At 35.1% G+C, this 27,674-nt stretch overlaps 1 protein-coding gene across 2 annotated transcripts; it reads right to left on the bottom strand.

The window, feature by feature from the left end:
- Positions 1-8,794: 8,794 nt before the first annotated feature.
- Positions 8,795-26,866, bottom strand: LOC128235279 (cytochrome P450 3A24-like). Of its 2 annotated transcripts, XM_052950094.1 has the most exons (15): positions 26,778-26,866; positions 25,773-25,870; positions 21,015-21,111; positions 20,432-20,484; positions 20,038-20,134; positions 18,524-18,640; positions 17,745-17,836; positions 16,319-16,470; positions 15,843-15,970; positions 15,548-15,632; positions 15,150-15,307; positions 14,597-14,685; positions 14,069-14,206; positions 11,349-11,511; positions 8,795-9,053 (listed from the first exon to the last, which is right to left on the bottom strand). In XM_052950094.1, the coding sequence occupies exons 2-15, from the start codon at positions 25,844-25,846 to the stop codon at positions 8,970-8,972; spliced, it is 1,527 nt and encodes a 508-aa protein (XP_052806054.1). In that variant the 5' UTR covers positions 25,847-25,870; positions 26,778-26,866; the 3' UTR covers positions 8,795-8,969. The 2 variants fall into 2 exon arrangements, with proteins under 2 accessions (XP_052806054.1, XP_052806061.1); XM_052950101.1 differs by lacking the exons at positions 20,432-20,484; positions 21,015-21,111.
- Between the last annotated feature and the right edge of the window lie 808 nt (positions 26,867-27,674).

Here is a 27,674-nt window from a genome sequence, read left to right on the forward strand (position 1 = left end):
TGAATATTCAGATCGGCTTCTGTCAACAAAGCATCGCCATTTTGGAACTGTCAAGCAAGTGTGCGGTTATCTTGCCGTACGTTTTATGCTGAATCGGACTATACTTAGATTGATAATACTTTCTTAACACTATATTTATAAACTTTCTTATTTATCATTAGTCGTTAGATGTCTTTAACCATGGACCTGTGGTTTATATGCCCGTGTTTAAACATACCACTTTTCAAAATATATTTTTTGACTGACAATGACATAATTATTATAGTTAAATATATGTATTCATCAATATTGTAGCATGAACCTATAAACCTGGTTTATAGGTCCGTTATAATAATTGTAGAGTGAGTGTTCAATGTTGACTATCAGCTCAATGTTGGCACAATTGGATGCCAGTGTACAACTAATAGATCATCATGCTAGTGGTCAGACGGAGAGGGTTTGAACACGTAAACAAGCGCACATTTCTTTAAAGGTTAAATTCTATAATATCAACTGGTGGTGGTGGTGCATGAATATGGAAAAATGCTGATATTTTTGCTGTGCCCATGAATGGCAGACATTTACATATTAATCGAATTGTTATTTTCAGAGGGAAGTATGGTACCAATGGTATGGCCGGCTATGACTTGTTCTTATGAAAAATTGCAGCCGAGGTAATGGTTGTGCTAAGTTCAAAATTCGGACTTTAATTCAAGTTATCCCTTTAAAGGGACTGTGTCACAGATTGGCACCAAAACAAGTTTTTTCCTGTAACGAATCTCAGGACAATTATCTAATAAAATGTGTTACGCTTTGATATCATAATTGTAAAAAAGTACTAAAATGTAAAACAAAATTGGGGTCGGAGACCGGGTTCGAAAACTGAGTCGCCAAAATTGTAGTCCAGCGTTTTACTCACTGCGCTACAAAGGCTTATTCTAATCGGGTGACATAATGAAGCTATACACCTACCTCGGTAATATCACGTGATAGCACCGACTAGACAATCACGCATAAGGAATGAATTATACCTGGTAGACATACCCAGTAATCTTTTTTATTGGAAAAATACGAAATAACTGATAAACTTAAATAAATTGTAAACTATGTGGTACTTCAGTTAGTAAGTTTCAATGCATTGTACACATCGATGCCAAGTTTATGTCAGTTTTCGACAATTTTCTTTTCTTTTGTCGCTATTTTATCATACGTGAGACAGCCCCTTTAAGGATAGCTTTCGTTATTGGTGTCTTTGTAATGCATTTAATTAATGATTTTCTATAACCATATCCCCAGCAATCGCATGACGTAACTGGTCTGATTGGCCGCAGTGCGCCCCCTCTACAAAGCACATTGTTATCAGGCCTTTTTTGCTCCAACAATCGTAAGAGAAAGGTCATCCTTTGGCAATTATTTTATTAAATTCTGGATTATTTTCATTTTGATTTTTTTTCTTTAAAAATCTGTTAAATACATTATCTAGTTTTATAGTTGCACGTTTATTTTTTATTCAGCGATATTAAATAATTATCTAAGTGTTATCATGCAATTTCTGATTGTAAATACAGATAGTGTATTTTCGCGTATTGGCAGTGACTCATCTGCATACAAATTCTAACTTATAACAAGGTAAACTTGTTTATTCTTCAATTGTTGTAAGCGTATTAAATGTTTATCTTTCGTGTTTCATGCTGAGAGGACCGAAATGTGCCGAATCGGCGAGGAGATCAGGTCTGCCAAGTGCGCCCGGCTTAATCCTCCGGCTGCACCACCGTACATCCCTAGGGAGGGACTCTGGCAACAAGACCCCCCACATGTTGTTCCAGTCCAAAACGAGGATCCAGCCGCCGAAACAACGACCCCCAAGACCAGGCATCAAAGCATTCTCCCCACCACATGATAACAACTTCTGGCCAGCGTATGTCGCATACAACCAGTGCATCGCAACCGGCCGGTCAAATGCATGCGAGAGCAAAGCCAGACCACGGGCAAGGTATAATTACCCCCGCCCAGTTATCTTTAGATTTTGATGTGCCTACTATGTTACCTAGCATCAACGCGCAGTTAGGGGACGCTGTCTCTCCGTCTGTACGAGATAACATTGTCTCGGGAGCTATGTCGAGTTTGCGTCCCTGCTTGGAGAGACGCACACTGCGAACGAACAAGCACTTACACTTGGTTAGAACGTGGAGCTTTTGATGAAACCAAAATCATCTTGGGCAAAAATTAAAGATATTTCCTCATGGACGGCCGCTTCCTTTATTTATGCGTCCAAACTTTTGACCGCACATTACAAAGAACGCAATAAATACTTAAGTACGGCAGTAACATTCGGCTTGAGGCTAAAAAATATCCCGGCCTGGGATGGCTTGATTAAGATCAGCAGTTTTTTTTTTGCGTCTAACCAGTGACCCGACTGGCTTTTCATTCTCAAAAATCGATTATGAATTGTGGCTCTTTTTTATTAGCTCTTCAGTCATCAGCAGATTTAGCGAGAACCTTGCCCAAGAAATGCAATGGTTTTAATTACATACAGTGCAGATGATATCATTGCAACTACTTGCATAAGTGTTTTAATTGTAACTCAGATAATCCTCTTAGATCCTGTGCAAATAACTGAAGCCTCGGCTCGTACGGAACATCATTTCGGGTCCGTGGAGCAGCCTACCGTAGTTTTGTTTGCGTCTAACCAGTGACCCGACTGGCCTTCCATTCTCAAAAATCGATTATGAATTGTGGCTCTTTTGTATTAGCTCTTCAAAGTCATCAGCAGATTTAGCGAGAACCTTGCCCAAAAAATGCAATGATTTTAATTACATACAGTGCAGATGATATCATTGAAACAACTTGCATAAATGTTTTAATTGTAACTCAGATAATCCTCTTAGATCCTGTGCAAATAACCGACGTCTCGGCTCGTACGGAACATCATATCAGGTCCGTGGAGCAGCCTACCGCGCCCGGCCTTCCCCTCCGTAGTTCTTACCATCCCGTTCGCAATTCCGACCTAGGTTCTCCGCTAGATACCAGTGAAAAATTCGCTCGGTTAAAAGGCCTGGGATATTGACCAATAAACGTAAATGCAATCGAACATTAACTTTGTTCATACCCAAGCAAGGGTCACGTCGATATACTTTTTAAACGGGTCTAAGCATGGTTTCCGGTTAGGTTATTTAGGTCCACGCCGCTATTATGAGGCGAGAAATTTACAATCAGCGGTAACAAATGCAGACGAAGTTTTAGAAAAGATGCTGTAGGAAGTAGATGCGGGTCGAATGACTGGTCCCTTTTCAACTCCTTCTATAAATAATTTAAGAATTTCACCTGTCAGTGGAACTTGTCCCGAAATCTAATGGATCGTTCAGACTTATAACATATTTAAGTTTTCCAAGAAATGATAATACAAGTATAAATGCAAATATAGACGAAGAACTAGAAAGCGTATCTTATACATCATTTGACAAAGTTGCCGATATGGTATTTGAATTGGGTAACGGTTCACTCTTGGCAAAACGCGACATAATATCGGCTTTTCGGCTTCTCCCAATTATACCAGATGATTTCAATTTAATAGGAATTAATATAAATGGGAAAATATTCATAGATAGGAATATCCTCTTTGGTGTGAGTTGTGCCCCTTTTTATTTTGGGTGTTTTTCAAAATTTATTCACTGGTCTGTTGAGACATCATCAGGTCAAAATAAACTTGACCATTACTTGGATGACTTTATTTCTTGCGGTCAACATGGAACAGACAACATTTACTACCGTATGCAATAGTTAAAACTTTATTTAATTCTACAACGATTGTGAAACTAGCTATTACAACCTATATTAATCACTCTCGTTGGCACGATGTTTCGCAAGAGTGTGTTCCTGTGTTGTGGGAGAAACCGGAGCACCCGAAGAAAACCCACTTGTCCGGGTTGGTGACCACTAACCAAACTCACATGCGCCCAGGCTGGGAATCGAACCCGGGTCGCCTTGGTGAGAAGCGAGTGCGCTAACCACTGTTGCTAACCGGACAACCGTATGCAATGAATTAGGCGTTCCAATTAATACTGAATAAAGCGTAGATCCGATAACAGTGGTGACTTTTCTAGAAATGGAAGATTGACTCGGAAAAAATGTTGAATCGCATTTCTCTCGAGAAGCTCTCGTAATTAAAAGCTATAATATTACAAAATTTACCCGGGTTATCGGTCGAGCGATACAATCAAGCAAAGCTTTCAAAAGACGATTTTACGATGCAATGTCGGGCGCATTGTCTTATTTAAATGGAATTTGCCCTATTCCAAACCATGTCTGGCGCACAGCGAAACCCTGCAGCTTTTCATCGACAGTGCCGGCAATACTGACTTAGGTTATGGTTGCTATTTTCAAGTAAATGGACATATTTTCAATGGCCGGTACGCTGGAATAATGAGGACATTATGCGAGAAATACAATTCTTGGAAATGGTCCCGGTACTGTTAGCTACGACCTTATGGGGTACCAAGCTACATATTGACAATAACGCACTAGTATCTGTGTTTAATAATCAAGTCATCAAAGTCAAAATGACTAATACATTTAGTCAGGCAATTTGTATTGGCATGCATGCCCCAAAATAAACTGTTTACGGCTGTTCATCTTACATCTAAACACAAATTTATCGCTGACTTTAATCTCCGTGAATAGTGGGACAGACTCTTGCACAGCGTGCCGCTGTCACCTTTTCCGAAAGTAATCCCAGGCGTTTTTCAGAAAATGATCTCCGGAATAAAGCTAAACGATTAATTATATCGTCTTTGTCTGAAATTACTTTATCATTTTACGCTGTATGTGTAAGGGGGTTAGAATCATTCACAACCAAGTACAAACTTTCTCAAGTCTGGCCTCCAAAAGTTGAGGAAATAGTTGTGTTCCTATCGTCACTGTCCTTGGAAGGGGTGTCGCATTATACCGCCAGACATGATAAATGCGAATTGGATGTCAATGTAAACTTTTAGGACATTGTTCGGAAATTACCATCAGTCTGCCATAATGTTTTTGAGACCCGTTTGTTTACCGCTGCTTTCACGTTAGCCTTTTTTGGTTATTCAGTGTCGGCGAAATAGCTTTAACCAGCCGGAGCTTAAGTGATAAGGTTCTGTCTAACAGGGACGTATCGTATGATCCTGTCGAAGATGCGCTTTTGCTTACTCAAAGGGGGTCCAAAACCAGCAATCAAAAGGGCAGGTCATCAAATAAAAACTGGAAAGTCACTATGTCCAATAACTAGCTTTGAACAATACGGGATACGCAGACCTTAAGTAAGCGGCACACTGTTTTGTCATCCAAATGGCACGCCATTAACTCGTACACAATTCTCTACAGTTTTAAAGAAGGCGTTGATTCTTTTAAACGTCGATTTCGGAAAATACAACAGTCATTCCTTCCGTATTGGGGCTGCAACAACCGCAGCAGCAATGGTAGGCTGCTCTGGGGATGCAATAAAGGCTGCTGGTAGATGGAAATCAGGGGCGTATAAGTCGTATATTAAAGCAACTACATCTGGAATTATCCCGAAATCGATTTAACTCTCTCCTTCTCATGAAGGTGTCAGACACGTGTGGATTGTGGGCTCTCCAAAAATAAAATCAGCGTTTTGCCACGCCACAAATAAAAGCATAAACCTTCATATTCCCAAATGTGAAATACGGTGGCAAGGAAACGGTGGTATGCGATAAATGGACGTCAGAAGATAGTTGCAACACTTGGCCCGCGCTAATACTAACCCTCCATCCGTCTTGGTTATCCACCGCGGCGGTAATGACATTGGAAAACGTAAACTAAAAGTAGAGATGAGTGAATACATTTCTTTGCTCGACGAGGTCAACCGCTTACTTCCTAACGTTAAAGTAGTATATTCTCAAATTTTATAACGAACCCGATGGTGATATTCTTCCAATAATGTCGCTATGAACAAAACGAGGCGGCGCCTTAGTAGTTTTTGTAAGAACGCCACTCTGTCAAAAGGCGGTTTCTACATTTCCCATACGTATAAAATACGTGCGCGGGCATTTCAACTTCCACGTATATTCCATTACGTGTTGCAAACTACTTACTGTGACGCCAGCTTCATATATTTATATTAAAACCATGCATGAACTATTTTACTTTGAAGTGCCTTGTTGTGAAACACTTTTGTGCAAAATATATAAACAACCACAATAATAAGCATGTAAAAGCAGACTGGACAACCAATTAAATACTAGTTAACTGCATATATACAGTGATGGTCTTACACAGCTGTTACCATATTAGGGGACACAATTGGTAAACCTTTCCTAAGGCTACTTTGGCCCGGCCTTAGCTCTTTGCAGTATATGACGAAGATGTGTATTAAACAGAAATGTGACATTCGGCTTTTAAATCTTGCAAAAAACTTTTAATGATCTTGGCTCTACATTACACACTATATATATATATATATATATATATATATATATATATATATATATATATATATATATATATATATATATATATATATATATATATATATATATACATGTGCAATGCGCTATGCTATGTTAGTTATAAAGTCACTTTACTATGTGCATAACACATTGCTTGGCGCATTCGCAAAAAACGGCACTTTCCATTTGTAACATTTCGTGTTGCCAAACCAAAAAAAAAAATCCAAAATATTTGACTTACTCATTATGTTCAGTATTTGGTGTGGTTTCTTTTTGTGAGTGTTTTTGTTGTTGTTGTTGTTTCTTGTTTTTTTGTTTTTTATTTATTTTTATTATTTTTTTTTTTGGGGGGGGGGGCTGATCGGCTTCCACTATCTCAGCCTCTCATTGGCGATTGGCAACTCATAAATAACTGTTTATGGACAATTTGTGGTATCTAAATAGATCGGTCGGATTTGATCATAGATATACCATGACAGAACCGTTGATATTTTATCTACACTTCGTCCGAGCCTTGCCCATTATTTTCCAAACATAAAACAAAGACAATGAACATGAAATAAATATTGAAAAGGTTGTGTTTTCCTTGATTGTAATGATGGGTAATAGGATATCCACTACGGGCTTGCCTTAGTTGCTTCTCTACTTCGATCATAAGTATACCAATAATGCAACAATCAATTACTGGTTTTCGCCAAAATTTACCTGCATGTTTGTACAATTAATCAACAAAGACTGACAGTTTTAAAACAAATCAACATTGTAGTCGAACTTCAACATGATAACAATTAAATTGTTCATAAGTTCTTAAATTTGGTCCAGGTGTAGGTTTAAAACTTGGAAAAATAAATTTCATTCAATATATTAAAACGAAGCATTAAAGCTGCTCTGGAATTTATACCAAATTCAGCCGAATCTGAGATTTTCTTTTTTTTCCAAATATCAAAGCTGCCAATCTGTGAGTGACTGTCACTAAAAAAACTAAAATTTCGTTAAAAGCCATAAAACATCAACGATTGAACTCGAATATGAAAGACTGTGATCTGACCTTTTGTCCGCAGTCCAATAACACTGGTTTCTAGACATTTGCACAATAATTGGCTCATTAAAAGACAAAAAGGTGTCAAAACAGTCAATCAGTTAGGATGCAGCTTTAAATTGGTGCGGCACTAAAGATTTTGTGAATTTCTTTCAATGTTATCGCCTCTCAAATAATTGGTGTGAAAATCTCATTCCTTTTATTTCTCTTGTATTCTATTTTTTCTATTTAGGGCACTGGCATGTGATTAAATATGCTATTTTACTGAGAAATGACCTGCAATACATAGAATACATGTAACATATTTGCGATGCCAACCAGAAAGGGAAAATAAGCGCTAGATGACATTGGCAGACCGAATAATGAAGTGTATCGGTCCGCTGTAGGCAGCGGATGTGCGTTCATAGTATAAAATTTCGTTTATAGACGGACGTAGGTTCATAGTACGTATGTTAACTTGGTTGGTAATATGCAAATTAGCAAAGCCCGGACTCCATATGGATCGAGAATTTACCTTTTATAAAGATCAGTTGACCAGTCGAGCATGCTTTTCTCTGAAGGGATCTGTTAGCCTTGTTTGAAGTCGCATGTTACAAATGGTGGCACCAGGAGGATGTTGACAACTGCCGAATTGGACTTGACTTACCCACTAGTTTCCCAGTCCAAGGCTCTGGACGAGTGTTCTCGGAGGGTAAAGTAATGTAACGGTCCGCTGTAGGCGGCGGATGTGCGTTCATAATATAACAATCAATTTATAGACGGAAGTACGTATGTTAACTTGGTTGGTAATATGCAAATTAGCAAAGCCCGGGCTCCGTGTGGATCGAGAATTTACTGTATATTAAGACTAATCAACCTCTTCAGGGTCGAGTATGTTTTTCTCTGAAGGGATCTGTTGACCTTGTTGGACGTCGCACATTACAGGAGTAATAATATTGCTCAGTTCAATTTTAAAGACGTTAGAAAATCCTTAAATAAGGCACATCTTTGGAAATGCCATATTGTGAATTTTTTTTTTTTTGAAATTGTGAAAAGGTGAAAGTGGTCAAGTGGAGTTGTAAGGTGTTTGCCTCAAATCCAAGGTTGTGGGTTCAAACTCCAGCAAGATACTTTCTCATTGCCTCAGATAAAGGACGTCGGTACTGGTTTCAATCCAGGAAGCAGACTCAAACTTTCATATTGCGACGCAATTTAGCTAAAATATGAGTTGGCATAAAATAATTTGCTAGCTGACTTGCAAACAATTTTACCATTTGTGTAAACTGTTGACTTGTTTTGCCATCTGTGAGAATGTTTATTGCAAGTGAAGACCATTGCTTACTGCAACTAATATTTACTTTCTTTATTAAGTTGGATCTAACATATATATCTAACAAGACATGTGATTACACAAATTGTACAAAACTTCTGGACACTGGATTAAAGTCTTGTTTAAATGTAGCCAAAACTCGTTCAAAAATCATTCAGCTCTTCTTTTCTTCATCATATTTGATATTTCGGGATTGACGTCACTTCCTTCTTTCCAATCGCAGGTGAACTGGCTTCTCAGGTTTGTTGATGCCGCCAAATGCCTTCGAAGAGGGCATCGGTATCTGTTGCGATGATAAAATACAATAATACTGGAAAGTGAGGTTTCTGCTTTGATATCATTTTTTTTCTTTTTGTTAAACACAGTTTATTTGTTATTGAAAATCTGGTACATAAGCCTTTAGCATATGACTAATGTTTTGATATGAGATCTAATCATTAATTATCTTTCGCTGAACATAAAATAAGAATGTAAACACACTTTTCAATCACAATTTTGTCAGAAAAAGCTTGCTCTAGAAGACCTTACGTCCAGATTGTTATCTGATTTACCAATACACGAGCTCTCATGCATATGTTCATTTTTGAATTTACGGATTTAAATCAATACAAACCCTTGTATTAAAAATAAGTAAGAGGTAAACACATTTTTCCCTAAACATTAAGGGTGCAGATTCTAATTACTTTTCAATTTCTTAAAATGGCTGTACAATACCAGAAGGCGAACCGCTCTCGGACACATTGTTTTCGATATATCCCCCTGATTGTATTAGGTATCTAAACAAATCTTTGTAATAAATTTCAGCAAATCTTCTGTTCAAAACTTCTATTTCAACTTAGTAAACAATTTTCTCATACGCTTGCTAAAATTAATAACTATAACTATGGTAGCATATTAGTGCCGTAAGTTTACCTGATACGATACGTGTTACCATTTATCTATAAATGCATTTCTGGCCTCTAGCAAATACTAGTTAACAAGTTATGATTTGCGAATTCCACTAAGTAAGTAACATAATAACTGGTTAACAAAATACGATTCGTGTTTCAAGTTTTCTATATGTAGCGGATTTAAAGTAATGGATATATATTTATAATTTGCGAATTTCACTTAGTATTTGGTATCACGAATTTTATCTAGTTAACCAGTAATTATGTAACTCATTAAGTGGAATACAGAACCTAACAGAACATAACTAGATAACCAGTTAGTGTCCGTGTTCTGGAATGCTTTTAAAGGTAACTGGTTACACAATATCGATTTTAGTCCAGATCTACCAATATCGTTTTCTTTTGTTCATGAACATGTTCATGTTAATTAACATATGATATACTGTGATTCAGAACCTAGACCAGTTATTGCGGATTAAATCGTACTTAATACTAACCGATAACAGAACAGAGCACAAGTCAGCGACATCACTTTGGGTATTAAACCGGTACGCAAGCTAAGTAAAACAAAATATAATACAGCCAGAGCACCGTTACATACATACATGAAATAGCAATAACAGCGTGACGTCGTATTTTATTCCAATAATTAACCACTAAAGTATTTTTAATTTGGTTTGAAAACAGAAATGTTGTCCTGTTGTTTGTTTCTAAATAATTAGTGATATGAATTCGTGTTTATAGTTACCATGTCGATTTAATAAAATAAGTCATTTTTAACAGTTACCATGGTAGCCAGATTCTAGTGTTCTTAGTAACCTGTCATGGTTGTGTAACCATCTTAATATTTTCAATGTGTTACTTTTTGAGCATTCGGCTTCATACAATAACATGTTTCGGTTATTTTGTATTCAATTGATCATACCGTGTATACAATATATCTATGATGTAACCTTAAAATTTGCTGACAATGTCGTACTTATATGTAAGTGTTTAGAATTGCTTGATGGTGATAAGTTCACCTTTTTAACAAATGTCAGGCAAATCAATGCAAGATATACAATAATGCATTGCTTTTTTATTGAATGGTTACCATGGCTAGTTTTTGTTTGCCTTTAATCTTCCCATTTTTAATACTTATCATTGTAAAATGCAAGACTCCATCAGCGAATGTAAGAATATAAATGTTCTGTGACTTTTACCTTATTGCTAGTTCATGCTTTAAAATAAACGGCATTTTAAAAATTTCCTAAGAAATATATATTTGTTCATCATTTTTTTTATCGTCAAATATTTTGCTAAAGACATTGTTTTGGCTCTGATATTTAGAAATGTGTTTTAAATTTATAGGAAATAAACAAATGTGTTGTTTTACGTTATTTATTTCATTTAAACTCCGAGGTTTTGAATTTGACCTATTTTGGAAGAAAAAATGTTAAAAATGTCTTGTTAAAAAGAGCCATAACTCTCTAAACAATTGATGAATTCTTAAAAGATATGCAAACTTGAGTTTGTAATGACGGACCGTTTAAAATGATATATCACTTGACTATAACACATGACATTTTTTAACGTAGTTATTGCTACCTGAAGTGGATCAGTCTTGTGTATTCTGTATTTAAACAGACGGCAAATGATGGTCCTCTTCACCTCTAGCTCTGCCAAAACACTTAACATTACATACAAACCTGAAGTTGATCCGTTTTGTGGATCCTGTATTTCTGGAGAAGGCTGATGATGGTCATCTTTACCTCTAGCTGCGCCAACCTCATACCAATACAGTTCCTTGGACCAAGACCAAACGGCATGTAGGCATACTCATTGATGCGATCCTTGTTTTCTGGGGAAAATCTGGAATTTTAAGCAAGACAATCTATTATTTAAAAAAAAGCTTTTCTCAATGGACAATCATCTTCAATGAATGTAAATATATTCCTTAAATTAGTTTTTTTTCTGTATTGTATAAGATAGCAGTTCAATACAAAATGACAAATTAAGAAGAAGATAGAGGGCAGCCTTGTCTGATGCCTCGACTAATTCGAAATTCTTCTGAGAGAAAACCATTATTTAGTATAACACTATTTATACATTATAGAAGAGTTTGACCCAGTTTATAAGCTATCGCCAAAGTTTTAGAGATTTTAGTACAAATTTGTGGTTTTAAGTATCACGAGCGTTTTCAAATAAAATAAAAAAATACAGAATCCGACGTCGACATAGCGAGTCTGGACTGTATAAACATAATACTTTCATCTATAAGTCGTATGTTTTCGCCAATGTACCTTCCATGAACAAAATCTGTTTGAAGAGGGCTTTGAATTTTAATTAAAAATCTTTTCATTCTATTTGAAATGGATTTTGTTGATATTTTATAACCTATATTAAGATATATATACCAAAGAATAGTTTTATATCGTTCCAAAACATCTTATAAAATTCGGCAGTGAAACCATCAGACCCTGGCCTATTGGGTTTTTCATGTATTAATGATGAAAAGAACTCACTGTTGTTATCTAAATCAATATCATCGTTTGTGTATAATTTCTTAAAGAATGTCCGCTGAACATTTCATATTTCTGAAGTTTAGTTATTCATGTAATTGTATTTTGTAAAGTATGTAATATTGTTTTTATTTCTGCATGACGTTTTTTAAGGTTTGCAAAGTATTTAGAATTGTTCTCATTATTTTCCACATGTAGTGCTTTTTCCATTTAGTCTTTAAGTGAGGATCTCGTTCAGATTTTTGAGTTTTGAAATTGTTTCTAGTAGCTGTATCATTTAGGTTTTGTTCTAAATAATATTATTATATCGTTCATTATGTATTCCTCTATCTGGTTGATTTACGCTTCGAATTTGATGAAAAACTTATTGTTGTGTTTCTTATATTTCCTTTCAATACCACCCTAAATAATATTGAGTTTATTGTTCTAAGCAGTGCCAGTAATTGTATATTTTTTAATCTGTTGGTATTCGCTGATTAACAGTATTTATTTTATTAATGTTAAAATATCACGAACCCCTTTTCTTTACTGAACGATCCATTTTTATATTTATTTAACAATGACCAGGTTTAAACCCGTCGATAAATTTGCTGCGTTTACATTTATTTTGCGTATAATTTGAAACTTAAAAATAGTCCAATCTTATTTATTTTATTAATGTTAAAATATCACGAACCCCTTTTCTTTACTGAACGATCCATTTTTATATTTATTTAACAATGACCAGGTTTAAACCCGTCGATAAATTTGCTGCGTTTACATTTATTTTGCGTATAATTTGAAACTTAAAAATAGTCCAATCTTATTTATTTTATTAATGTTAAAATATCACGAACCCCTTTTCTTTACTGAACGATCCATTTTTATATTTATTTAACAATGACCAGGTTTAAACCCGTCGATAAATTTGCTGCGTTTACATATATCTTGCGTAAAATTTGAAACTTAAAAATAGTCCAATCGGCTATGGGTGCTGGATTTTGTATTTGAATGCCAAGTATATTTTATGTTGGTGTTGTTCGCGCCTCACATCAAAAAGATAACAATAATTAATCATGTTAAATAGAGTTTGTATCGATCGCTTATGTAAATCAACATTACCATTGTTCCTATCTAACTGACTATCTAATAGGGTGTTAAAATCAACTCCATCAATTTCACTTCGATCCCAATATTGACTAATGAAATTATGAAATGTTTCAAAAAACAGAACTTCGTCTTGGTTCAGTCCTCAAATGTTTATATTTAATAACTCTTTGTTTTCTATGGTTAACTCAAATTCTAATATTCTACTTATTTTGATTTCATAAACATTTTTTTATTTCTACAAGACAGTCAGGATTAATGAATATTGCAACACCTTCACTATTTGTAAAATTGTCGCTGTAGTAACAATCTCCGGGTATTTAATAATTTTGACTTTTAATGAAATTTACGTAAGGAAAGCGGTCGTTTTAAAACTATTTAGTGATTGGAAGGAAATTTGCCGTATAATTATGTTTACTTGAGCATATTATATATTTAAATTTTAAAGTATCTTCTTTATAGAAAGGACAAAAAGGCCTTATAATTAAAATGTAAGAAAAATGGCGCGTTTAAAAAGAAATGTTATGCAAAAAATATATATCATGAGTTTAAAAACATGAATAAAAATGAAAACATGTATGTTTTGGAAAATATACACAAGCTGAATGATATGTGAAAAACCTTAACAAAATTCACTTTTCACGAATAATTCAAAATGTCAGATTTCCAAATTTCTTAATAGTAATTTTAAAAAACACGCCAAAAATAGTTTTCAGTAGATGATTTCCAAAGGTAAAACCCTCACTGACAGACCATGCATGTCAATTGTATAGTGCTTCGGATACACGCTGTTGACATTATTTCCTAGAATAAGAACACACCTCTCCGGGTTAAACTTGTTTGGCTCGTCCCAGTATTCTTCGACAAAGTGCAGAATTGTCGGGCAATAGGTACAATCCATTCCCTTCTGGATTTTCAGTCCTTTGATTTCAATATCCTCAGATGCTTCCCGGTTTAGCCTATACAGGAAGGAAACGTAAGGACATATTGGGTTCCTTTTACACTACTCCACGTATTTAAAGCAAATTCTTTCAAGGAATATGAATGTTCATCAGTGGAATGTTTAAATTATAGTTATCAATTCTAAAAATCAAATCAATGCATACATTTCATTGACAGAAGTATGAAAAATGATAACGAGAACATGAATACTAAAACTAATTTGATCAAGAACGTATTATCATGTTAACCTTAACATAGTAAGATCGAAGGGAAAACGAAAACGTTCAAATGGCATTATATATAAAAACACAACAGGTACATGTACATGCTTGAATACGTCGTTTGAATCTTTTTGAAGTTTATTTTGTTTAGAGTTTGTACGTTAAGAACATGTGCTTAACAATTACCTTTGTGCAGGAGGATGTATGCGGAGAGTCTCTGACATAACCATATCCATGTACCTCATGTTGAACACGTTATCGTAAGAAAGTTTGTTCTGAAAAATATGACACTTAATGCGTGAACATGAGAGTAGTCGCAAACATAATTACGAATGTGCACACTTCCATTTGTTTTGTTGTTGTAGTGTTTAAGGACCTACACACAGACCTAGTTGCAAACAAGTTTGGAATTTTAATGCCATTACGTATATATTTATTGTATATACATGTATAGTGTCTCTCTCGGTAAAATGTAACGCTATGTTCTTGTAAGTTTTATAGCGATCCGACCTTGGAAATCCGACGAATCACATTTATCTGCAGTATGTTTGGACACACCTCGTCTGTCGCTGTGTTCAGTAGAGAAAAAATCAGACTTATGTGTGAAGACATTATAATTAATGGTCGGATAACACTTTGGATAAGCGACATGTGGTATCATCAAACACACCAAACGTATGACATGAACAGCTCCGCTAGTGTTTCTATCAAAAATAAAAAAAATCAGATTACAGCATACCTCGCCGATTTCTTCGTCAATGGCCTCAATGAGTTTTTCCTGGACATCTGGATTCAAAGCGAGGTCATAGAGCACCCAGGCTATTGAGCTTGCTGTGGTGTCAAAGCCGGCCAACATAAACATGATTGAGTTGGCAATGACCTCCGTGTCTGTCAGACCTGGGTGGGGCAAATTTATAACTTTGTAGAATGAGTGTTCTAAACTCCTACTGAGTATACGTAAATACCTGTTTATCACATTCATTTTTTAATATTTACATTTAGCTATTGATCAGATACACGTGTATGAATATAATATATATAAAACAATACAATACCATGGTGTATGTTGACATATCTCTACTGATTATGTACCTATAATACCATGTTATCGGTATTAAAAACACTAAATTAATGTACCTTGTGTTCGATTTTCATTTGGTGTTTTATCGTCTTCATCGTCTTGATGGGCATTTACCATCAGTTGTAAAAGGTCTTTGTATTTCTTGATAAAATAATTTTATAATTTCAAATATATGCATAACAATGAACACCTTTGTACTGAACACAATCATGTATGAATATTGCAGCCTCGGTTTGATATAAAATTCATTGACAACGATATAGCGCCAATTTGAGTGGTGTTATATTTTTAATAATTAAATGCATATTTTGCCAACAATGCTGTACAAGCTACTTAAGATGTTGCTCTTACAGAATGACCCTTTTTTCTCTCGTCAATAAATGATTTTGAAGCATCTATGAAGAAATCGAGTGAGTCTTTTGGTACGAAATCCATTGGAAAGAGTTTCGGAAAAGCCCCCACAACATCAGGAAAGAACACTGCAAAATAATATGATTTAAAATATGTGAAGATGTATAAAGGATATAAAAGCCTGGTAATCTTTAAGGTCTACGTGATATAATTGCGCGATACTTTGCTTGTGATAATCGCAACCGCCACAATATACTTATACTTGTTTTGTACAATCGAGCACACACTAAGACATTTTTTTGTATTACAGACTGGCTAAAAGCGCAACCAGTCGAATAACCTAGAATTATTAAGTTAAGAATTCGCTCAAACTTGGAAAAGTGTATTTACGAGATAAGTTTACCGGCGTTGATGACTATATGCTGTCAATCAAGTTTGACACAAATAAACATAAAGACAATTAAATATGTGTTTACCATAAAGGAGAAACATAGGGCTGGTTGCTGGCTTAAACGTTAGGGCGACTTTGGCGTGTCTGTTAAACGGATTATTGGGGTCTGTCTGGGCGCTGACTTCTGTACCGAACCCAGTGATGCACGTAACGTCTATCGTGTATCCACGGACCACGCTGAAAGTTCCAGTGAGTATTCAGTGATATTAGAAATAATTAGATATGGAAATTAGAAGAAATATACAAAGTGTTTTTCATAAAGTACAAACTATGAATCATGCGCATCATGGCAATAAATAAACGTAATAGGAGGGTTCTCTTTCATGACCTGGGTCGCCATAGTCGATGTGAATCAGCCCTTTTCGCCCATTTTTGTGTACAAATCTAAAAGAACGTTTTTGAATAACGAATCACAAAGATAAAAGTACATAGTAAACAATCGCATAAACAATAGTGTCACAAAAACCTGTAGCATTAACTGAAACATGTATTTAGCTATCATTTTTTTCTGATATCAGAAACAGCAATATTCATGTCGTGAATGTGCATTATTACAGAAATTTTGTATTGGTCAACTATGCATTGAGGCTTTTTATCATTTTTGAACTAATACTTTAAAACCATGCCACCGTTCATTAAACAAATATCGCTTCACCTCGATTTCCTCGGAGTTCCCGCTCAAGACGGAGTACCATTGAGCAAGATTCCCAGCTGTGTCGTTGATTTGTTTATTTTGCCAGCGTTGTCTTTTGTTTCGTGTGTCTTTCAGAATGTCACAGAAGGCTAGTTACTTTTTGCAATGCATAATGGAAGTATATAGGTAGAAAAGCTAAACTTGTCTTTTATCTTTTTCATCGTTATTTATTAACGTTGGACAAGTGGGATGTTTGGAACCCATAAACTAGTTAGAACCAATCACCGGCCCTTCTTAGGTGGTAGTTCAAGCATTTCTTAATACAGTGATTCTAATGCAAATGTTATCTTTCTTTGTTGTACTGTGACGTTGAATGTGTCTCGTTGAGAGTATGTTTGACCTTGAGGATTGTACCTCTCATCAGGTATATCGTAAATGTTGGCAACTGAGGTTGCCTCTTTAGCTTCCATTGTTGTTAATCCGGTACACATTTATATAAGACTTACATTAGAGGATCATACAACGATAAGTCTGACTGTCTATGCAGTGGCACAAAGACCAGAAAAAAACAGACCAACAGCAAACCACACACAAGACAACGAACAAATGATGCGCTAACATCAATACATTTAAATTTTGGGTGACCGCTATGGAACAATACATTCTAAAAGAGTGAACTTTCATAAGAACATCTAACCCGAAATGTATGACTGAGAATTTTCAATTGGTAGGAATGATGAAACGCTGTTATCGTCCCAGATAAGGGTCAACCAGTATACAATAACATCTGATTTGATATAATAAGGGAAGTACGTACGGGTCAATGTCAAAACCTTCCGGATTCTCCTGAGATTTCTTGTCGAGAATTTCATGGAAAACGTCGAGACATTTTTGCAAATATGGCCCCATCTAAAGAAAACATAAATAGCATACAATACTAAATGTATATAGAATTTACAAAAATAATAGCTAAAGGTTCCTAATAGTTTATACTTCCATACAAATGATACCTAAGAATACGATAGCGGGGGTCCGAGCTGTTAAGTATGATATATAATGGTTGGGCAAATTGATAGCGCACGATCTCCCCATATAAATTAATGACACTGAGCCGGGATCGAAGCTTTAAGAAGGGATGGCTAAACAGACAGCAAACGAAAACAGTCAGTTTGGTACCACGCTGTCCGCTTGTTTTTCTCGGTAGAGAATTACATAAAACGTAGTTGATCATTCCCGGCTATTTTTATTGTCCTTCTTATTATACAAGAAAAATAAATTACCCGTGCAGTATAGAAAACGTTTGTTTTTGAAAACCAAAACAATGACAACTTTTAAAGATGCTTTAATTTTGAAACCCGTGAGACAGTGCCCTTCTGAATTACATTTCAGTTGGTTGAGATTAGCAACATTAAATTACCGGGTGTGTCTGTTTAGGCATAATCAGAGATTGGAATGTTTTTTTCTGCTAGTTAACATGTACAGCAAGGAAAGCATTTAAAGCGGTTTGTTGTATTTGCGTGACGACAACATAACTAAAGCCTTTGCGCCTTTGTCTTGCATCGTGCTAGTGAATCTCAACCTTAAACATAGACTCACATGTCTCATTTTCCCGGAAGTAAAAGTTGGACTGAGGGTGTGCCGCATGTTCCTCCACGTATCTCCATCGGCAACAGAAACAGCTGACTTCCAAAACTCAGGTAGGTTTAATAGTTGCTAAAAACAGTTAAGAACATCATTGGCGTGACACATTGTCTTTTGTTAGGCCAGGGGTATTTTATAAATATAGTTTAACAAGCTTCCAAAATGGCTGGATATTGAGTTTATCCGTGTGGTTTCTGTCGCAATAACAAGGTCAAAGTTATAAGAAAAACATTATGAGAAAGTAGATTTAACAATAACACCGGTAACATTTGGCTTAAATGGGCCTGCATAATTTGAAAAATATATAGAAAATCACCTTATTGAAGTAACTTTTTTTGTACGTGTGCATCGAAAAGACTTATATTATACTATTATTGTCTAACGCAATGCAACATGCATAGCTAAATGGGCACGTAATTTCCTTAAAGCTAGTTGAATCGAAATTTCCCAACACGGCATGTAGTTCCCCTACTCCATGGTGAAGATTCCAAAAACACTCTGCGCTCAAGCAGTTGTGTGAGGCTAACATAGATTCCTGTCACATGACATGCGAATGTTCGCCCTAAGCTTAAACAGCCCACGACAAAATTTACTAAGACTTTGTTACTTGATATTCTTTCATATATTTTATACTTCTAGACGGTTCAAGAACATATTTATGGAGAAAATATTTAAAATTTTGAATTTTTTGAAATGTCAACACTGCACTCACTAATTTAACTCGCTCATTAAGGTCGACGAAGAATTACATGGGTCATTGCAAATAAGTGATATTTCAACATTTTAAAACATCTCACCATTGCGTGCAGCCTTAATTAAAACTTACGTGAACGTTTACCTAGCTAAATAGTCAGACATGATTTGCCTTTCATCAGGATTGTGCAAAAAAAAAACTTCAGAGTTATATATAGTTGCCGAATGTCTAATCTGATGTACAACATACAACACAAATAAGCAAGACTCATACACGACAACAAACATCTTCCACACAACACATAATGTATTATGGGTTAGGCCATAGTAAAGGCCTCTATTTCAAGAAAGATGTTTGATTTGTTTTAACCTGTGTGATTTTTTTTATTCTATTTTATTCAAAAACATTCTTATTTGAACCGATAGCATCATGAAGCCACAACACATTGTTGATTGGATCGTCTAGAACCATTTTACATTAAAATTGTTCATATTGCCGAAATACTCATCCGGAAAAGGTGCAGAGGATTTCCAATATTTTCCGTATTATCACACTAAAACATTCAAAGGATGTTCGTTCTTCTCTTTCAAAATAACAAAAGCAAAATTAAATCAAACATTAACTTCTGAAGCAATTAAGTCTGGTATGCCCCACCCACATTTGGATTATAGAAGGCCCTTATGCGGTGACCTTTAACGAACCACTAAGTCATACTAATTCAATAACCAAACTATTAACTAAGTATAAAACTTATATATTATAGCTGTTAACTCACTGATCTGTTGGTGAATTTGTCGAACTGCTTCACTGTGATTTGTTTGATGATTTCAGGGTCACTGATCACCAATGTTGGCCTGTTTCCCGCGTAAGTCCTGCAAAAACAGATTGTTGATGACGGCAACTATAAATTAAAGGTCATATGCTGGCATTTACTGAAAACCCTGAAAACAAACACTAGGACGAAGCTGATAAATACTATCCAAATCATTCAATTACACGTAAACAAAACTGATGTATATACATGTTCATGAATAAGGCAGCGTTAAAACTTACAGTTTTATTGCAAAATGGAATCAACAGGATCAAACTTAATACTACAATGGAATCAACAGTGTAAATCGTTATACTACAATTGATTACTGTATGAAGAACTACAATATGCAAGTTACCCGAACACTTTTCCATATGTCTTGTAATCGTCTATGTCAAGGTATCCAAGCCCCTGAAATGTTTATCATTGGCATTGTTCACACCGTTTTTCGTTACTTTATACAACTTAAATTTAAATATTCCAAAAGGTAACTTCCATTTAGCTATGCTTTGTGTAGTCCCATTGATTGTCATATTATCTCTGGATTCCTAGAGCGACGTTGAGGCCTACTAAAGGATTATGGTAAAAAAAGACTTCTAGTACTTAATTGGTAATATATAAGTGAAATAGACAAATATAAATTGTTACCAATTATATACTGTTACAAAGGTATCTTAATGTTGTAAAGAATATTCCACGTATTTAAGGGATATATATATTGCTGTGTTTGTGGTATAAAACAGTTGAACATAGATGCAAAGGCATCTTCAATTCTTATTCATATTCTTGGAACTGACCATTATGGCAATTGTTCTTCGTTCCATGATTAATAAATCTATTTATGTAAGTAAGGGTTATAACATTGTTGAATGCAAACATGTGCTTACTTCATATGAATAAATAAATATGGATATTATGGTTTCAAATATGTTCGCATTTACCTTTTTTGCAATTTCGATAAAGTCACCAAGAAAAAACACGGTCTTCCTCTGTCTGATCCCCATCCTTTTGAAGTAGCTTTGTTTGTACCATGTGTACCTAACAGGTTAAAAAATAATTTCACTTTAAGTATTTATTTGTATTATATTTTGCCGCATTCGTTTGCATAAACGTACTTTCCATAAATGTTTTACCATCAATCAAAACGCAGACACTGCCAGTAATTGCCGCTTGGATATAATATATGATAAAGTGGAATGTTGGAAACTACACTGACAAGCACAGAAGTCAAATATCTCACGAGACATTTAAACTTTAAAATAACTGCGGTGATATAATGAAACAGGGACTTGAGCAGAAGCTAAATTAAACATGATTTTAGGGCCGCCCAAGAGCAATATTAAGGCCCTTAACACTCATCTATAATCAATCAAATATGTCGGCGAGCAGAAAAGATCTCTGCCACCACGTACGAAAATAGCTGGATTTTGTGTGGGTGGGGTACCTTTTATTAAAGTTCCAATACTAAACATTGTTTCCATGGTAATATTTTTGGTTTCAAAAGAAAGAAAATGAAAACAAACATTTTTAATAACGTCACGTGAATGTGATCATCATCACATGATTTGCGAGTTGGAAGTGAATACTGTACAGCAAGTGTTGAGGGTCGAGTGCGCAGCAGCCAATACCGAGTGTGATCTAATTTTATAACACACATATAAACAAACAAACTACAATCATATACACGTCAACAAATTCCGGCATCAATAATTGCTTGTTTGTCAGTCGAACTCCGGCCATGTCGCGTGTGAGATCAGTCAGTTGTCACCAAACCTGACAACCTTCTTATGGCTACTCTTTTTTTCCCCAAAGCAAGAAACCCGAACTCGTTACATTGTGCCAGCGAGCAGGGTCGTGATAATGCTGTATTAATTTCTTTTTGTCCCTTCGGTTTCCATTGTTTTATAAACATTCACAGTAGTTTTGTGCGTGCCGTGTGTAAGCCATTACTCACAATTCGTTCTGTTAGAAATAACAGCCCCTCCGAAACTGAGTACGAAAATCTTCAATTAATAATGTTAATCATGTTGATTCCGTTGTAGGATTACGATTGTTCCTGTTGATTCAATTGTAGTATAACGATAGACCCTGTTGATTCCATTGTAGTACATGTATTATGATTTACCCTGTTGATTCAGTTGTAGTATTACGATTGATGCTGTTGATTCCATTGTAGAATACCGATTGACCCAGCTGATTCCATTATGATATTACAACTGACCCAGTTAATTCCATTTAAGTATTACATTTGAACCTGTTGATTCCATTGTAGCATTATGTTTGACACTGTTGATTCCATTGTAGTATTTCGAATGACCAAGTTGATTCCATTGTAGTATTTCGATTGACCAAGTTGATTCCATTGTAGTATTTCGATTGACCAAGTTGATTCCATTGTAGTATTTCGATTGACCAAGTTGATTCCATTGTAGTATTTCGATTGACCAAGTTGATTTCATTGTAGTATTACGATTGACCAAGCTGATTCCATTGTAGTATTACGATTGACCAAGTTGATTCCATAGTAGAATACCGATTGACCCAGCTGATTCCATTATGATATTACAACTGACCCAGTTAATTCCATTTAAGTATTACATTTGAACCTGTTGATTCCATTGTAGCATTATGTTTGACACTGTTGATTCCATTGTAGTATTTCGAATGACCAAGTTGATTCCATTGTAGTATTTCGATTGACCAAGTTGATTCCATTGTAGTATTTCGATTGACCAAGTTGATTTCATTGTAGTATTTCGATAGACCAAGTTGATTCCATTGTAGTATTTCGATTGACCAAGTTGATTCCATTGTAGTATTACGATTGACCAAGTTGATTCCATTGTATTATTACGATTAACCCAGTTGATTCCATTGTGGTATTACGATTTACCATGTTGATACCATTGTAGTATTACAATTTACCATGATGATTCCATTGTAGTATTACAATTTACCATGTTGATACCATTGTAGTATTACGATTTACCATATTGATTCCATTGTAGTATTACAATTTACCATATTGATTCCATTGTAGTATTACAATTTACCATATTGATTCCATTGTAGTATTACAATTTACCATATTGATTCCATTGTAGTATTACAATTTACCATATTGAATCCATTGTAGTATTACGATTTACCATATTGATTCCATTGTAGTATTACGATTGATACTGTTAATTCCATTGTAGTATTACGATTGATCCTGTTGATTCCATTGTAGTATTACGATTGATCCTGTTGATTCCATTGTATAATTAGGATTGATCCTGTTGATTCCATTGTAGTATTACGATTTACCATATTGATTCCATTGTAGTATTACGATTGATACTGTTAATTCCATTGTAGTATTACGATTGATCATGTTGATTCCATTGTAGAATTAGGATTGATCCTGTTAATTCCATTGTAGAATTGCAAATGGCCCTGTTGACTCCATTGTAGTATTGCGATTGATCCTGTTGATTCCATTGTAGTATTACGATTGATCCTGTTGATTCCATTGTATAATTAGGATTGATCCTGTGAATTCCATTGTAGAATTACAAATGGCCCAGCTGATTCCATTGTAGTATTACGATTGATCCTGTTGATTCGATTGTAGTATTACGATTGATCCTGTTGATTCCATTGTAGTATTACGATTAACACTGTTGATTCCATTGTAGTATTACGATTAACACTGTTGATTCCATTGTAGTATTACGATTAACACTGTTAATTCCATTGTAGTATTACGATTAACACTGTTGATTCCATTGTAGTATTAAGTTTGATCCTGTTGATTCCATTGTAGTATTACGATTTACACTGTTGATTCCATTGTAGTATTACGATTGATCCTGTTGATTCCATTGACCATTACGTTTGATCCTGTTGATTCCATTGTAGTATTACGATTTACACTGTTGATTCCATTGTAGAATTACAATTGATACTGTTGATTCCATTTACCATTACGATTGATCCTGTTGATTCCATTGTAGTATTACGATTGGCCCTGTTGATTCCATTGAATTATTTCTATTGATCCTGTTGATTCCATTGTATAATTAGGATTGATCCTGTTAATTCCATTGTAGAATTACAAATGGCCCTGTTGATTCCATTGTAGTATTACGATTGATCCTGTTGATTCCATTGTAGTATAACGATTTACACTGTTGATTCCATTGTAGTATTAAGATTGATCCTGTTGATTCCATTGTAGTATTACGATTTACACTGTTGATTCCATTGTAGTATTACGATTGATCCTGTTGATTCCATTGACCATTACGTTTGATCCTGTTGATTCCATTGTAGTATTACGATTTACACTGTTGATTCCATTGTAGAATTACAATTGATACTGTTGATTCCATTTACCATTACGATTTATCCTGTTGATTCCATTGTAGTATTACGATTGGCCCTGTTGATTCCATTGAATTATTGCTATTGATCATGTTGATTCCATGTAGAATTACAATTGCTCCTGTTGATTCCATTGTAGTATTACGATTGATCCTATTGATTCCATTGAAGCATTTCAATTTGCCCTGTGGATTACATTTTAGTACTACGATTGATACTGTTGATTCCATTGTAGTATTGCGATTGATCCTGTTGATTCCATTGTAGTATTGCGATTGATCCTGTTGATTCCATTGTAGTATTACGTTTGATCCTGTTGATTCCATTGAAGCATTTCAATTTGCCCTGTTGATTCCATTGTAGTATTACGATTGATACTGTTGATTCCATTGTAGTATTGCGATTGATCCTGTTGATTCCATTGTAGTATTACGATTGATCCTGTTGATTCCATTGTAGTATTACGTTTGATCCTGTTGATTCCATTGTAGTATTACGATTGATCCTGTTGATTCCATTGTAGTATTACGTTTGATCCTGTTGATTCCATTGAAGCATTTCAATTTGCCCTGTTGATTCCATTGTAGTATTACGATTGATCCTGTTGATTCCATTGTAGTATTGCGATTGATCCTGTTGATTCCATTGTAGTATTACGATTGATCCTGTTGATTCCATTGTAGTATTACGTTTGATCCTGTTGATTCCATTGACCATTACGTTTGATCCTGTTGATTCCATTGTAGTATTACTATTGGCCCTGTTGATTCCATTGAATTATTGCTATTGATCCTGTTGATTCCATTGTAGAATTACAATTGATCCTGTTGATTCCATTGAAGCATTACAATTGACCCAGTTGATTCCATTGTAGTATTACGATTGATCCTATTGATTCCATTGAAGCATTTCAATTTGCCCTGTGGATTACATTGTAGTACTACGATTGATACTGTTGATTCCATTGTAGAATTACGATTGGCCCTATTTATTCCATTGAAGCATTACAATTTGCGCTGTTGATTCCATTGTAGCATTACAACTTACCCTATTGATTCCAATGTAGAATTACGATTGATCCTGTTGATTCCATTGTAGAAATAACGATAGGCCCTATTCATTCCATTGAAGCATTACAATTGGCCCTGTTTATTCCATTGTAGTATTACGATTGATTCAGTAAATTCCATTGTAGGGTTACGATTGATCCAGTTCATTCCATTGCAGTATTACGATTGATCCAGTTTATTCCATTGTAGTATTACGATTGATGTTTCAATACGTTAACGTTAAAGATAATTAAACCATTAATAAGCAAACGTTTTACTCACAAACAGACAGTCGTCAGGAAGAAGACAATGGCAGCGGCCCATCTAGGCAGATCAAATAGTCCCAGTATATCCATGATGGGCGTATTCTATACCGTCATCTATATAAAATATATACTCGAAATTAAACTGCACTGCATGTTAATGTACTGAGTTTAAACTCGAATCGTTTTTTCGTGTGCATTCCACTATCGCGCCAATTAATAAACTGAACATGAACCTTGAAACTTGGATGAACTTTAAATATTTACTTTTGATATGTTCAGATCATTTTGAGGCTACGGATTATACAAGCAAACCCTTGTGGTAGGCAAATACAATGAGTTAGCGAAGCAGGTATGTGAAGGTCAGAACTTCATGAAACTCTGTGGAAACAATTTGATATGTCGTGAACACATTTTCAACGTTTCCGCTCTTATAAAGGTATGACTAATGAGTGGTAATTGTTATGATGTTTCTTTGGTTCGATTTAAACTTTCTAGCATTTTACCACCTATCGCAATATAACAGGTCAAATGGGAATATTTCATTTATACAGATTCGAGTTTTTGGCACGAAAATTTTACTGTTTTATCATTCGTATTTACACGTTAACTGTATATAACAACAGAAAATGGACGGCTGTCATCACTAAACTGATAGTACCTGCCCAGAACAAGCAGGTTAGACTCGAAAACACAGACATCAAAAACTTGACGTTGACACCACATTATATACGTAGTTTAGGCTTATTTATGCTAAGCTTAGGAAAAACCCTACACAGGGTAGATAGTGGAAATTATTGCACATGCATTTATAATCGAAGGAATATTATATGAAATACGTAGCACATAAATCACCGATACTCTTGGTTACACCTGTAATAACATAACGATAATTTCCAACCGTGGATGCACACACTACTGTCTAAGAAGTGCCCGTGGTGTATGTAAGTGTATTACAAAACAACTTATTTTGTAGAAATATGACAGACACAATAAATAATTAGACAAAATAACAAGCTCTTACCATGTGCAATATTTCCGTGTTCTAGTATAATGCTTTCCCTCCTCAAACCATGCTCGTCTATATAGCCCGGCTAGTATCACTCACTGCTGGGCTGGTATTCTATACTGGATCTAATAACGATGTAGCTAATCCGATTGCTTGTTAATTATAACTGACCAATAGAGTATTTAAGTCAATCATGTATGACCATAAGATTGAGTTAAGTTACATATTGAATACCACCCCTGTGCAGGTGAAATATGGGCATTTATTGTAGAGTTAAGATAAACAGATATCGTTGTGTCTATGCTATTAAATTAGCCCGGTGAGTATGTCTTTACCAGATTGTTTTCAAATGATTTTAGGGACACTTCCGATCCCCGGGATTTTGACAATGTTCGCTTCTCGAGGTTATTCTCGCAGTTTGTACAAACTCTCAGATTGTGCATGCCACCACCCCATGACCCAAGTTATACGAATATTTATTAAACCATTGATTTTTGTGAACGAAAATGCATTTTATTTGTCATATACTGTGTCTATGTAAAAAGTAACGTTTAATTAATGATCTATTGTGTATAATGGATTTGGTCCGAAGAGAAAACGGGCATTTCTAAAAAAAAAGTGCATAGCACTATGAACCACCAACTACCTTAAAACGGATTTATTGCACATCTCAATGTGCTTGATATTGACTTACATTATCTTAAATGTAGACTATCGCGCTACATTTTGACATAGGCTATATACGTCAATACCTGACACACGGAGAGTTTAAATCACGATACAGAGAGATTGAACAAAACATTTAAAATAGATTTTATCAGACGCAAACATATAGAGCTGCCTGTTAAAAATACGTTACAGATTGATTAAACATCATACTTTACTACATCCAATACTTACAAGTACAATACA

This window comes from Mya arenaria, chromosome 1 (assembly GCF_026914265.1).
Source record: "Mya arenaria isolate MELC-2E11 chromosome 1, ASM2691426v1".
Lineage (NCBI taxonomy): Eukaryota > Metazoa > Mollusca > Bivalvia > Myida > Myidae > Mya > Mya arenaria.

Bases quoted from the DNA above. Each gene is read 5' to 3' on its own strand.
- LOC128235279 (XM_052950094.1), bottom strand. From the start codon at position 25,846: ATGGATATACTGGGACTATTTGATCTGCCTAGATGGGCCGCTGCCATT. The intron at 20,135-20,431 runs GTAACTTGCATA...CTGTTTTTGCAG, and splicing joins ACATATGGAAAAGTGTTCGG to GACTTACGCGGGAAACAGGC. The intron at 11,512-14,068 runs GTGTGTTCTTAT...TTAAAATTCCAG, and splicing joins AACAAGTTTAACCCGGAGAG to ATTTTCCCCAGAAAACAAGG.